The 15,373-nt window shown below is 32.3% G+C and overlaps 2 protein-coding genes across 23 annotated transcripts in view; both read left to right on the top strand.

The window, feature by feature from the left end:
* Positions 1–81: 81 nt before the first annotated feature.
* Positions 82–7,296, top strand: LOC116427828 (uncharacterized). 4 transcript variants are annotated; one of them, XM_031978616.2, is made up of 5 exons: positions 82–221; positions 320–539; positions 618–1,081; positions 2,850–3,039; positions 3,847–7,293. In XM_031978616.2, exons 4-5 carry the CDS (start codon positions 2,878–2,880, stop codon positions 6,337–6,339), a joined length of 2,655 nt encoding a protein of 884 aa, XP_031834476.1. In that variant the 5' UTR covers positions 82–221; positions 320–539; positions 618–1,081; positions 2,850–2,877; the 3' UTR covers positions 6,340–7,293. The 4 variants fall into 4 exon arrangements, with proteins under 4 accessions (XP_031834476.1, XP_031834478.1, XP_031834477.1 ...); XM_031978618.2 differs by adding an exon at positions 1,185–1,264 and having other exon boundaries at positions 153–539; positions 3,847–7,295; XM_031978617.2 differs by having other exon boundaries at positions 153–1,081.
* Positions 7,297–8,007: 711 nt separating this feature from the next.
* Positions 8,008–15,373, top strand: part of LOC116427791 (uncharacterized) — a 97,554-nt gene continuing 90,188 nt past the window's right edge. For 18 of the 19 annotated variants that reach the window (XR_012999335.1, XM_076370503.1, XM_076370502.1 and 15 more), the window contains exons 1-2: positions 8,008–8,235; positions 11,443–11,796. Coding sequence is in view for 18 of the 19 variants with exons in the window: in XM_076370503.1 (XP_076226618.1) it covers positions 11,572–11,796 (225 nt within the window). In the remaining variant the exon portion in view is untranslated. Of the gene's footprint in view, positions 8,236–11,395; positions 11,797–15,373 lie in introns of all 19 variants that reach the window. The other variant, XM_076370480.1, reaches the window with a different exon arrangement.

Here is a 15,373-nt window from a genome sequence, read left to right as displayed (position 1 = left end):
TTTCAAAATATGTCTAGAATAATGGACGCATAAGAGTCCGGATGGGTCTAAGCTTCGTTATTTGTACAAAATATTAAAAATGTCCACTCTCCAAGGTTCATATCTAGACAAAAATTTATTGCACCATTCGGCTTGCTATCCGCATATTAGATTAGAAATAAATAGAAAGTCTATTGATCATTAATATGCTAAGTATAAGTCGATAGATTGAATAAAAAAAGGTTAGTCGGTTTGTCTTTTTCCATTTATTACAGTAATGCTTCAGTTGAAATACACATTATCATCATAACAGCTGTTTTCTGTACTATGCGTGTTCCAGATGTATACACATGTCGTACAAATATATTGATCTCGACCTAATCTTTACGAAAGACCGAATCCTTATACATAACAACACGGGGATTGTTATACAATCATGTAGTTTTTAACTATGTGGAAACTGATAAGTCGCTATTATAAATGTGTGTAGGTCACAAACGTCGTTTATCATGTTATAACGGAATGATTACTTCGTTCTTTTGTTTTGCTTCATAGCTAAGGTTAATGTTACTGTATAATAATATTTTATTCGAATAAAAACAAAATTATAGACTGACTAGTTTTAATGTGATTTTCAGATAGTAGCAAAGGTTTGTTAAACGACCCAAGAGTATCTTCATCGCCAAAATAAAAATTAAATTTCAGTGATTTTGAAATCGTTCATAAATATTTAATTAAATAAGTTATAATTTTATCATTCTCCGCATTATTCAACAAAGCTTCCAGCCTAACAGGCTCATTATCAGACACTGCATCGAGGTGACTTGGAGTAGGCGAATTACTAACTTGGGCCACATGTTGGAATCAGTTCGTCCAATGCGACACGTTCAGATATTTCTCATCGAAATCCACATTACTGAAAATTAAAAGCTTTAATTTGACTGTAGGCAAGTCTCCAAGTGAGGTTTATTCAAGTAAATATATTGTTGTACCCTGAAAGCTTGTTATTGTGCATATATTCCTGAAATGTCAGCATACCCAAGAGTGTATGTCAAACATCTTGGATTGCAGTACGATTGCTGATTTTACGAACATAATCAACGTAAGTATATAATTTATATAAAAGCAATTTATAATGAAAAGTCTAAATGCTTTGATCTGGGAAAACGTATGTTTTTCAACAAAATCATTTACGCCATTAATAGGTTAGAACTCTTCTCTGCAAGATGCTTGTTGATATCAAATGTAACCTATTCTGAGTATCTCACGAAGAAACACGAGAAAAGTGTGTAACATTAAATGATATTAGTTATTAATTTATTTAACATTATCGATATATTTTATACTATATATGTAATAACATATATCTATATCCAAGTGTTATTCAATCTTACAATGTTTACATAGTTGAAGAGTCTTGTTATCCCATAAATTTGAAAGGGAATATGTTCAAAGGATTGCATAAACGAAAATCATTTTAGTTGTGATTTTATGCTCTCATATCAGCTATGTTTGTTGTCTTTAACAACGATATAAAAGTATTTTTGAAAAACTTCATACAATATTTGGATTTATGACAAATTTTGTATGCTACCAAAGATGATTTTTGACAAATTGTGGATACCATGTAATCTAGTACTTAATAAATTAAATTAATATTTTATCAATTTTGTAAAGATTTATATACATATTTAACAAATTGTTTCACAACCATTCACTAAAGTCAAATTACAATTTGCGGAATTGCTAATTTTTATATAGGAATATGTAAGTCCTTCATTTCGAAAAGATATACAATATATATTTAACTATTTATATTGTTTCAAACTTATTACTTCCATTCAAAGTAGAATATTATATGAAAAAAGGTTCTTTCAAATGTTAGTTCATCATAATGACAGTAGCTACAAAATATCCCGGGTTTGTTGGTTATGTATTTACTACCAGTGAGTACTAGTAGTAATTACTAGTGATTAATATCATTTTAAGATTAAATCATATTGTTAGCTTAATTTGTATTACAGTTAATAATATGAATGTTTGGAAACTATAAAACATGAAAAGATTAGCAAATGTTAAAGTAAAATTAATGGAAAGTTGTACACCTAGGTTATCATAAAAAAATATATTGGTTTCTAGTATAATAATAATATTTTATATTAATGGAAATTAAAACTTAAAAAATTCTAGAACGGAATTTATCCCTGTTATTTTTACAACGTAAACATGTGATTATAATCTGTAGTATATTTTTAATTTCTTGAAAAAATATATTTACAAAAATCCTCTTATAAAACTAACCTCAAAACATATTCATGTGAAACTGATTTATACAAATTTCATAATTGACCATAAATTATAGTTAAAAAAAAGAATATTGCAATTTTTATTTTAATAAGTAAACTAACTAAGATAAGTTGTTGCGGAACCTTGTTATATACAAAAACAATAGATATTTAATATATACATTCGATAAAAGATTTGTGTCTTTAAAATTAATATTTTTAAACATTTTTAATTATTCTTATAGCTGCATTTAGAATTTTCAAATAGTAAAAATATTATTTATTTAAGATTTTATTAATTATATTGAAGTAACAGCAATCAAATAAATTGTTCATTCTATTTAGAAATAATAGGACAAATATAGTATTCAGTATTAAGTGTATTTAAAAAAGATACATTTGGTTAAATAATGTAAAAAACCGAGTGGTTGTCAGTAAAGCTGATTTAGTTGTGTAAGAGACTGTTAACGAAGTGAAAGCAAACACGAGCGTCAAAATAGTGGAGGAGAAAACAAAATGTCCACACAAGTTCACTCATTTGCAAATTACCATCTTTAGATATACTGATTTAGAACTTGCATTTAGGTCTTTGTCTTCCGCATCTTCAATTAAAATGTCAGGGAATGGATCTGCAGATCAACAATGTAATAATTATAATAAAGATGAAGCAGTTAAGTTACCTATGTTAATGCCATGTCTTGACACTGTATGTGTACCTAAAGTAGAGCCGTGTTATAATAGAACGTCTGATTCGAATGAAGATGAATCGAACATTGTAAGTACAAATTTTTATTATTTAATACGTCGAATATTGTGAGTATAATTTTGTAACTATTTAATTATTTGTTTCATTCTTCAATTTTTTAAAAATATTTAAAGTAATTAAATTAACCTTCATTTAGTATGTAATGTTAAATTCACTGTTTTCTATTGTTAATATCAACGACACACGTTGATTTGAAAGTGTCTTTTTTACTTTTATTTACTTTATATGATTACGCTTGCAAAAGTTGGAGGAAAAAACAACTTATTTCTCACTTGTTTTTTTAGCGGGAATTTTAAATAAACTTGCAAGATCTTTGTTACTGATCGACATTTACTTTTCACATAATAGTATATATTTTAAAATAATATATTTATTAATAAAATGCTAATAAAATTTTATTTTAGTATTTAAACATAGAATTACTAAAAAGAAACTATTGTTAGTAAGTAATTTTAGAAAATATTGCAATTGTATTATCTATATGTATAAAGTAAACTTTAATTATGTACAATTATTTATACACAACAACTGTAAGAAATATGATAAATTAATCATAATTTTAAACTAATTCTAAATTATATTTCTAAATATATAAAAAAATATGAATATTTATAAAAAAATACTATAGCATGAGAGTAACTAATGATGTTAATTATTAAATCTTAATATCAGTAGGTACAAATGCTACTAAAATATTATTGTAATGAATGAATAATTTTAATAAAATATAACTATCATGACAAGAATTTTATTTCATTATAAAATTTGTTTATTAACATATTATATATGTATAAATACATTTTTTTTTAATTTTAGGATAAATTAATTACATCATCAATTCATTTTACTACACCTTACAAAGTTAAGGATCCTATTATCTTACTTGAGAAGTGTGATAAAATATGGGAGACATTAAAATTAATAAAAACTGTACAAAATGATAAAAGCAGTAATACATTGAAATCATTATCAGTGGAGAATACAAATGCAAAATCATACATTAAGTACCAACCAGTATTAAGTAATAACAATGCTGCATTACCAAACTTCAAATTGTCTGTAAAAAGTACCAGAAAATTATATCCTTGTGTTACTTGTGGAAAAATATATTTTGAAAGACGAAGGTTAGGCCATCATTCAGAAAAAATACATGGTATTTTAATAGCAACTTTAAGAAGTAAAAAGTCTATTACACATAAAAACAGTATTGATACAGAAAAAGAATCTAGTACCAGTAAAACAGAACAAAACTCTCTTAAAAAATTTAATGTAAAAAAAAATCAATGTAAACAAGTTAAAGATTCTTCATCGCATTCTGTGACATCACGTGTGACTGAATCTAATAGTGGTAATACTTCAAATTTTCAGTCACAAGCAAGAAAGAAAGATAATGTAATTAACACTAAAGACAGTTTAACAGATAAAGGAAATGTACGAAAGGACCAAAAGAAAGGAGTATCACATAAAGAATTAACTCAAAATAGAACATCAGTGTCATTACATGATGAATCATCTTCACAGCAGCAGTGTATTCTGTGTAAAAAGTTCGTAAAAGATGTAAGGAAACATTTAGTTGATTACCATAAAATTGACTGTTCTGGTCCTATGTTAAAAGAACTGGAAAAATCTTCAGCTATGTTAACAGATAACAAGGTGAAAAGAGATAATGTTAATAATAAATACTTAGAAAGTAGCCTTAATACAAATGATAAGCAGCAGTTCCAAAAAAATGGAAAGCGAAAATTGAATTTATCAGAAACAGTTCATAAAAAGAGATATAAAATTAATGGTAATAATTATCAAGAAACAAAATTTTTACAGAGCAGTAAATTCTTATGTGAAATTTGTTTAGAACTTTGTAGACCTAATAGTTTTAGGAAACATGTAACTGCGCATCATATGCGTGGTGAAACAAAAGAAAATTTTCAGTTAATGAATTGTAACTACTTCAATTCTTCACTATCCAGCAAACAAAATATTAATGAAAAACAAAAATGTTCATCTCTTGAAAATACTAATGCTTGCAAAGACAGAAATGTAAATGGTTCAATTAATTTATTGAAAGATAAGAAAATAAATGAGCAAAAATTTAAAAACAGAAGAGAATTTTATATGAGGAGTAAATCTAAACATGATACTACTTGTTTTTGTGGAAGACAATTTCGTGATCCTTATACATTATATTTACATAAAAGCAAATGTTACTTAGTAACTGGTGAAACAGAACAGCATACTACAAAAAATAAGAGAGAAACAGTTCCAAATGTTACAGGAAGTGACACTGACAGAGATTCAAGATTTGGAATTAGCATAAAAATAAAGAGAAGAAATGATTCTTCCTATGAGATTGTTCGTAGAGAATCAGACAATGGAAAAAGTTTGCAGGATTCTACATGTTCAAGAGATACAGAATTAGCATCAAATTCTATTGAAAATATTGCTGTTACAGATCAACAGGAACAGCAATATGAAATTACAGAATCATCTAAATATAGTGAAAATCACAGTTTTTTGAAAATTCAACATGTTGATGAAGATATGGATATTGATATTGAAGGTGATTCGCAAAATGGTTCCATTATTAGTAATATTACTAATAAACATCCGACAAGTGAAATAATAAACGATTCTCACGAGAAGCAGCAAGAGAATGAAACAAAAACAAAAGATACAAGGTCGAGTCAAATAATTTCTGATGTAAAAAATTCACTCAAAAAAGTTCTTCAAACACAAAAATGTGAAAAGTATGATAATGTTGAATCAGATACAAGTGTTAAACATAATCTTTGTATTTGTGGAACTTTGTTTGATACTAAGAAAGCTCTTGATTTCCATATTATGAAACATCAATTACGTTCACAATTAGTATGTGGTTATTGTAATGAAAAGTTTAGTGATATCACTAAATGGAAGGCTCATCAATGTACTGTTACAAAATTTAAGATATTTCATGATGTACCTGTAGAATTAGATTGTCATTATTGTAATGCAACATTAAATTCTTATACAAAATTTGATGCCCATATGAAGCTTCAACATTTTGATCCTGTACTACCATTTGAATGTTTTCATTGTGAAAAACGCTTTTCTAGTTCTACAATTCGAAGAAATCATATCAAGGCAGAACATGAAAAAATTGTTTGTTTTATATGTAAAATGGAATATCTTCATAATATGAAAACCAGACATGAAGGATATCATTATGGTCTTGGATATCCTTGTCACATGTGTAAAAAAACCTATTCTTCTAGTTATATTTTATCAAAACATATAAAAAATATTCATCCTAAACAGTTTAAGATGATGTAATATGTAGTTTTTGTCACTCATCATTTATTAATGAGACACCTTGAAAGCATAAATCGTTTAATTTAAGAAAAGTATGTACCTAATAAAATCGGTTATAATGATAGTTTTAATCTTTTTATGTTTTTCCAATTTAGTAATATAATTTTGTTAGTTTTTTTTTTAATGGACGAAAGACAATACAATTTTTTGAAATATAATATTCTTTTGTATTGTACATTCTTATTTATAGTTGATATTGATGCAGTTTATATAACAGACTGTTTTTTGTACTGTATGTAGCAGAATATAATTTTAAGTGAACTAAATTAGTGAATATTTGGAGTACTCTTTCAGTCGCAAAGTTTAATTCTTAAATCTTCAATTTATTCTATTTTGTACTTCATTTATACAAGTTACTATTTTTTCAATTAAAAGTTTGTTAAACAGTATATTCTAGGTATTAGTGAAAGTAAAGTTAATATACAGCATATATATGTAATATATAGTATCACAAATTGACTAATATTTTTAATAACAAAACCATTCTCTATATGCGTATTATATAGCATAAAAAGTATACTTTTTATCATTAATAGGTAACTAGTTTGTATTATTAATCAAAGTAATTATATCATTTTAATGTATATCTACAAAAATAAGTATTACTATATAAGTAGTTCTTTTCATTTCAATGACTCCAAATTCATGAATTATTAGCAATAAATAATACAATGTAATAATTTATTTAAAAAATGAAATAAAATATTTGTATATCAGACATCTTATGGTGATAATATTGCATTCTAATGACATAAATGTTACAAGTATTTGATGGATTGCATAAATAAAGTTAAGCAAGAGTACTGTGTACTAATACATCTAAAGTATATGTAATAATATTCTATTGAAAAAATATATGTTTGAGTTAATTTATTACAAGTAAAATATGGTTAACAAACACACTCTGTAGTAATTAATACTGGTACTATTATAACCTATTTAATATAAAGGGAAATTAATTTGGTATATCAAGTGTTTCTTTCATATTTACTATTTAAAGGTTGTTAAGTATTCCCATTATCAAAGTAATTTATAAAATGTTGTATTATACAATGTCATATATTAAAAATTCTATGAACAGTGTAATATTTGATCAGAAATAGTTACATAGTTTATTATACGTACATCTATGTAACAATACATTTATCCATTATCAATTGGCTAATTGCTATAAGTATTAACATTATAACCATACATCTTTAATTGTAATAGTGCGAAACAATTTTTATAAAAAAAGTTTTAGAATTTGTTATATTAAAAGATAATACCCATTCTTTAAAATACTTCTTTTTCCAAACTGTCTCCAAGGTAAGAGCAGTAACTAAAAGTGTCATTAATTTCCAGAGAAATGTAAAAAAAGCCGAGTCAAAACTTTAATATTCCAGAATTTTGTATTTATCTTACTTTATTATAAACTTTATACACAACAAACAAGCTTATTTCATACAATAATTTCACGAAGTATTTGTTTTTTTGATGAAATTTTATTGACAAAAGATTAAGTTTCTGGTGTGCCTCAAAAGTCACAGTGGCGATGATCGTGAAGTTCAATTAGAAAGAGGGGGTAGTCAGCGCATCTAGAACGTGATCACCAGGTGTCGCTTCGAGCGTACCCGTCGCCATCGAAGTTATAAAACCGATCAAAGCCGTACAGAGTTTCCAGGAGGGTGGTCGCGTTTAGCTCGGGACTTTTTAAACGGACGAAATCCTTTCGAATAACATACATATATATATACATATATACATGTATGTGTATGGTTCGGTTCGCGCAAGAGCAAACGTATAAAAAATGACGGGACGTCGTGTGATTTGACAGTGAAGAAACATTTAATGGAAAAAGTGCCTCGGTATACTGTGGTTGGTATTCGAGTATCTTAAGTATCGTCACAACATTCTGTAGTACTCTGGTTAGTCGCGTCATTTTTCGGTGCATCAGGATTTAGTTACGGAGTAGTTTAGTCAGCGAGTCGTCTGATTCGGATATATCCGTGCACATTCTGCAGAATCATGAGAATAGGGACGAGTAGAACGTTGAAAAGGTCCTGAAGTATTCATCGCTGAATCCAATACCACATCTTCTACCGTGTAAAAAACTAAGACCGGTATAGTCGATATATGTATATACGGTGACTCGGGCAATAGCCTGCGGCTGAAGTCTCCGCTTTGGAGAAATTTAAAGGGTCGATGTCTATCAGCCACGCGTTATCACGATGTACAAATTTCTTTTAAACCTCTTCGCCGTCAATATTTTCGTTGAATGGTTTCTAATAATGGTTTTCAGTGAATTGCCTACTCTTCAACGAAAATCTCCGATCGATCTAATCTGGCTTATTCTACTTACACAAAGATTTGCACTTGAGACGATTTGTGACTGTTCAGGTCTTTGTAATAACAGAAAAGCTTATCGTTTCACGAATTTATCGTTTTATCCATCTCGGAGCCGTTGGACACGTCTCGCGAATTCGTCGCGCACGGATTTTTTTCTTCATTTCTTATTCTTTTTTGGTTCGCTCCATTTTTTACGGAGGACGCTCAGTTTTGGTTTGTGAGCAATGCAACTTTTATCTCGCTTAGCGGGAGGGGGATGCAAGACGAACAGAAAACGATATATTTCTGTCGAATGACATTTACATTCGTGTATTCTTGTGTGGAGGACCGTTTTTGACGTTATTTATTTCGGTATTGGGCGTTATATCTTTAATGCTTCTTCCCTAAACCTTTTTCTCTCTCTCCCTCTCCCTCCCCCTCTCCCTCTCCCTCTTTCTCTCTCTCCCTCCCTTCCTTTCTCTTTTTCTCTTCCTCTCTCTCTGTCCATCCCTTTAGGCGTATACCATATTTCCAGCCCTTTTCACAAATAGTTTTCGAGGATCTATTGAAATGGTGCAGTTACTTACATATCTCAAAAGTCGAAACGACCGTCACGCGCGGTTGACTACTTTTATCGCGGTGGTTCGTACACTTGAGAGGCGCGCAGTGCTCAAACGGGCACGGCCGAATCGATTTTCCCTGGTTCCACTACTGACGATACTACATACATGATTCCTCGTGTCCCTCGCGGTTACCGGAAACTATTACGTTGTCCAAAAAGTTAATGACGTTACGACCTGTCGAATTTGTAGTGTTTTTTATAATTATCTATCTTACTTCTTTGGCAATTATAATTTTCATTTATCTGTACAAATCGTTTACAGTTTCAGTTTTCCTTTCTTGGTAAAACTCATTAACATGTTGTAACGTGTCCCCTCAATTTTTCAAGTCTTCTCTTTGCACGTTTTTCGATGACTTAAATACATTATTATTTTAATAAGAAAATGTTCCATTCAGATGTGTTTCTCCTATGTTAGACATATTGGAGTGCACTTTAGATTTGCACACACTTTTTCATTCATATTTTTCACGTGAAATAAAAATGTAGCGTTTGAGTTGGAGTAGGCACAGTAAACCTCTCCGGAAGATGGTACCCTCACCGAGTCAAACGGGATTTTATTTCTTAGGTAAGAAAGCGTGATGAAGACACTGCACAGGAAACGCCACGAAATTCTGCCCGCGATTCGTGAAACGCTAGGACTCGTTACACGCCAGTCTCATCGCGTTCGGTTACATTACCGGAGACCAGCGTGTGAGACCGTCTAAAATTAACCCGCGGTCCAAAGCGGATATAATTCGCGAGGCGGTTAACCCTTCGTGTCCTGAGAGTACTTTGAAGTACCCACTTCCATTAAAATGTTACCGTGCGTTAAGTATGCTTAAATATTTTCTTTTTTACAAAATTTAATTCAACTTTACTCGTTCTTTAGTGATGGTAAAAAATATTTGCATTCGATCCGTGAGTTGGAAATAACGGTGAAAAATGAAAATGACAGTTCTAGGTACAGGGGGTTGAAATGTAGCATTGATTCCAACGGCAACCCGCTTTCCGTCGTCGAATCTTTCGCTAGTGGAAGCTAGTTCTAGTAATTGATTAGTTCTCGATCGGCATGTGCTTCGTGAAGTCCACCTCCGACGTGCTTGAGTCAGCTCGTCATATACCGTTATACCACCCGTATCGCGCGTCGAGAAACCTATAAATAGCATACGACAAGAGAACGAAAGTAATTCTCTCAGACATTTTTAATGTAATGAATTTCGATGGTGCGCCAATGTGAATTACGGAAATAAGGCCGAATTTCCTTTCCGATCATCTTGAAAATTTCCATTGCTTACGTGGAAAGTAAACTGTAGTTATTTAACTTCGTTCCTCTGCTCGTTGCTGCAGTTAGACATTCATTCGTAGGGTAGCTAAGTGAGTTAACATTTCTATTGATTTTTCGGTTCTCGCATTTTCCCAATTTTCCTAGTTTCTTACTGATGCACCTGGAAAATTGTTTTAAACCATCGACGAGACTAGACCAATTCGTGAAATTGAAGTGTGTGTGTTCTTCGTATAGTACCGGTGCAAAGTCAGTTTCCACATGATGAGATTCGCGTAACGGTCGTAAATGGGGTTAGGTTTCCAGTGCTGGGTAAAATAGCATTTAAAATAGTGAATGGTTCACTTCATTCTTAATAACGCTCGTTCAACCATCATAGTAACATATCTCACTTGTTACACAAAATTTTCAAAATAATATTTCATTTAAAGGATACTGCAAATTTCATTCCAACATATCTCTGTCCGCACTAGAATTTTGTGCAAAGTAAGTGTACTTTTTCAAACGTTATAACTTCGTAACAACGCTACACAAACATCTAAACTACATATTCCAAATACAAGAATCAAATACTCCAATCGCGTATTTCAAATCGTTTGAATAAAATTTGATTTTCTGAAGTATACTGAAAATATCATTTTATTCGAATCAGATGACATTTAATATGAATACCATTCAGAATACTTTTTCCCGATATTTCACCCAGATCTGTTAGACTGTCGCCGCAAAGAGGGGTAGGGGGGTTGGAAATCTTTTCTGCGGGGCGGTAGGACGTTCGAGGTTATCGATATCAGTGATTGGACAGAGTCGACTCGGTAATCTCCTAGATTGACCCGTTTCTGCTGATCGACGATTCGTCATCTCGTTCGAGCAGATATCCGGATTCTGGCCAGCGGACCGACATTGGTGATCAGTGAACGGGGGCGGAAGGCTCGAGGCGCGCGGAACGTGAAAGGGTGGAAAAGAAGAGGGAACCGGCGCAGCGAAGAGTGAGGTCGAAGCGATGACGGGCGAGGAAGGAAAGTACGGGGGTGGAACCGGGACCGGCGGGGTTGTCGGCAGCGGCAACACCACTACGAACGTCACCGACAACGCGAACAATGTTAACGCCAATGTGCACGCGAATGTTAATGCCAACATAAATGTCAGCCAACAGAATGGAGGACCAGAAAAAGCGCCTGTCGTCGGCGGTACCAACGTGGAGACGTTACCTCGCGCTGGCAAACAGGTAAGTCCCGCTGTCCGATATTTCCTTGATTAGTCAAATTTTAACCCTAGAGAGATTGGCTGATGATTACCGCTGAAAAGATATGAGAAATGTATTATATTACTTGCATTCTTGAGATTGATCATGAAAATATGTTTTTAGTTCGGCAAAGATGTTATTCTTTAGAAACCAGATTGTTAAAAGCGGACTGTTTAATTAAATGATACCTATGGTTCTTTCTAGGGTTGATCTTACACCGCATAATAACCATTGAAATAATAGGAATTGTCTCATTGTGCAACACGATTTAAGCTTCTAGATTATTATACGTTGACTAGTAGGGATTGAAGTACTTGGATATACTTTCGTGAATGAAAATTATTTACATTGTTCGCAAGTTTTGGGTTAAGCGAAAGTATACGCTTCATTTTTCATGGAATACCACTTGCTTCAAAAATAATTTTGTTAGGATAGTTTTTTGAATGCATTGAAATGGACGATCAGCTGAAATGAATTCTGGTCATGTATCCTCTGCGCGTATTGCGAATGTAGAATTTTCACTGCAAGATTAGGGGTATGTGGGTAAAGAATTAATGTTAAACACAAGATTATCAATCATGACAATTATACAGAAGACTTTTCACCATGTACTTGAAAAGGCCTCATTGAAAATACTGTATTATAAGTGGATTTCCTTCAACATCGAAGACTACAATTATATCCCAAACATTTCATTGAAAAGAATCCTTTCAAACACCAAAGAATGCTAAAAATTCATGAACACCAATGTACCTACATACATTATCTCCCATTGAATTACTTTCGCGTAATAGTCCATAGAAATCGGCGTTATAACGAACATCCGCGGCGACAATGAATTATTCATCGGTACACCTAATATTTCCGACGCGGCGAGAAACCGTTCGATTTAATATCGACGAAGAACCTTGCGTCTCGGCATTGTATTGTAAGGTTCGCCCGGTACGCAGTGTATTTATTACACGCGTTAATCACGTGTGTCTTGTTTTCCTGCTCTTTTAACGGCACATCGCCGCGGTTTCGCGTTACACAACGGGTCGCTGGGCTAAAGAGAGACGGGTTGGCGTCTTCCCTCGGTTTTATCTCGTGAAAGCGAGATTAGAAAACACGCGGTTTTTGATGAAATGCCGTAACTCAATATCCATGAAACGGAGGAAAGACGACTCCAGAAGTTGTGTATCTGGTTCGCGCGCCACTCGTCACGGCACCGTAAGATGCCTACCCGTCACTGATCATTATATCCCTGCCGCGGCGCATCTAACTGCGGCAGCAATCAATGGACACGATTCACGGTGCAATAACAGGACTCCATCGTATGCGGGTCCTAATAGTATATTCGCTCAACCATCCGTGACAATTTGATAGTGCGACCAGTGATTCCAATTGGACTACCAGCGAACACGCTCTCCTTCCGTGCACAATGTTCCACTTTCGTGGTGCATGCTACCAATACGATTATCATTTATGCACCTAATGGCCAAGTGATTCGCCATTGGTGACTAATTTTCACTCAATCTGCATTTTATTCCCCGGCAAATGTAAATCTTGCGACTTTATTTATGTTGTTCATTACTTCGCTCGAATTTTACATTGTACACGGGACGTTAAGTAGTCGGAAACTTAATTGTGGGTCTGTTTGATTATACTTTCATGAGATTACTGCAGCAGTTGATTTATTTAATTGGATTGGTAGGGAATAATACCGTAGTATCAAACGTATATTCAAATCGATATTGTGCTATCAGTACTATGTAATAATAATATTATGAACATATATTTCAAATGAAAGCTATACGAGTCGAATAAAGTACCGCAACGATCGTTTTCTACACATTTTTCGAAAATCAAGAGATATGTTAACTGTAAAGTGAAGAATGTTTTTAGTTATCCTCATATTATCCTATTACAACGAATTTGCTTCAATGTTTTGCGTTAATTTTAGTGACTCATCACTGAATCCTCTTTGTTATGAAATATTAGCAGCAACATTGAAGGTGAATTTGACATGAGAATTGATAAAGTTATTCTTAACGCGAAATTGTACGAAGGTCGCAAAAGGCTCGAAAATGAATTATTCATGATGCTAATCTCACACTAATGCCCACACAAATCGTTGTATACGTGTAATATATTTTACGGTCCCCTCGTCTACCTACCAGCTTCCATTGAGACCGATGCGCAACATTTCATACGGTTACCTTGTTACTGAATGATTGTTCTGGCTCAGAGGTCACGGTTAACGTAGGGTGTAGGTGTGAAAGTTGTACACAAGATATACGTATTCGATATTCACATCTATCAAAAAGAAATTAATGAATGCCGTATAAATTTTCGTTTCTCTTCTTGTTTTGTCAACTGTGTTTGTAATTCTGTTCTGTTTTTTTTTAATAAACTTACTTTTCCCTTTTATTCGTACTAATTAATTGTTTCTGTTATGTGTATTAAAAATATTTTTGTTTATATCTATGGAAACTTGGGTCACATTTATTGGCACTACCAACGGGTAGTAAAATGCACACTCGAGTGTAACAATATTTGTATGCTTGCTTTAGCACGTATACATTAACACGTTCTCGTGAATTTTCCAGCGGTTCAATGAGTCAAGGTGTATTTTCAGAAAAAGTTGTTACTAATAAATTCCCGAAAAAAGGAATATGGATTCGCGCCAAGTGTTTGTCTTGATCCTGCAAGTCAAATGTCGCCTCGTCAGTCGATTTGATGCTCGAAAACAATGTGCGTTAAATTTTCAATGGCTTCCTCCCGTTTCAAGGTTATTTCACTGATGATATTTCCTTCGAATTTTATTGCTCGATTTTTATGTAAATAAGATCGTGCGGTTTATTTCGACGACAGGTACCATCAAACACGAGGCTATATGCGAATGAAAAATCCATATTTTGTTGCAAGTTGGAGTTTCAAGCTAGATCTGCACGATCATTGAAATTTAATTCGTATCCTGTGTCTATTACGACTCACCTTGAAATGTACAGCTATCATCAATTTACTTTTAATATATACACAAGTACCAGGTTACTTATGTAATTAAACATGATTTAATATCGATTGTATATTTTTTATTGGAGGACTGTAAAATATACGTAATATGCTGTTATTATTGAAAATTGTAAACTTTGAACTGTATTTAAACATGTTACCTATTGTTCGTTATTTATTATTTCATATATTGTTTCTATTATATATTTTATTAAAATTTCTAACTTTTTTGTAAAATATGAAAAAAAGTGCGTACAAATTTTGCTGTGTAAATATTAGGAAAACTAATATTAAAATGTCTGTTTACTTTTATAACAAGCATGCACATCTGACGCTGATCTATCAAACAAGTAACGGGACTTATCAAAATTCTTTGTACACTAAACGATTCCGCATTAACTTTGATTACTGCATTGCTCAGCAGGACTCTGATTTGTTCGTACGTGTGTGACCATTTATCTACAACGCATGCACACTTTCGGCTCACGTAAGATTACGTCATAACCACATCGGTATGGACCTTGTAAACGGATCCTCGTAAATGGGCCTTGATTCATGCCACCGG

This window comes from Nomia melanderi, chromosome 9 (genome assembly GCF_051020985.1).
Source record: "Nomia melanderi isolate GNS246 chromosome 9, iyNomMela1, whole genome shotgun sequence".
NCBI classification, from domain to species: Eukaryota; Metazoa; Arthropoda; class Insecta; order Hymenoptera; family Halictidae; genus Nomia; species Nomia melanderi.
Note: the sequence above shows the minus strand (reverse complement) of the source record. Positions and strands in the feature narration are given on the sequence as shown.

Excerpts from the sequence above, each read along its gene's own strand:
- LOC116427828 (XM_031978614.2), top strand. The coding sequence starts at position 1,858 with ATGTTAGTTCATCATAATGACAGTAGCTACAAAATATCCCGGGTTTGT. Across the intron at positions 1,926-2,849 it reads TGGTTATGTATTTACTACCA|GTCTTTGTCTTCCGCATCTT; the intron begins GTGAGTACTAGT and ends ACTTGCATTTAG. Across the intron at positions 3,040-3,846 it reads ATGAAGATGAATCGAACATT|GATAAATTAATTACATCATC; the intron begins GTAAGTACAAAT and ends TTTTAATTTTAG.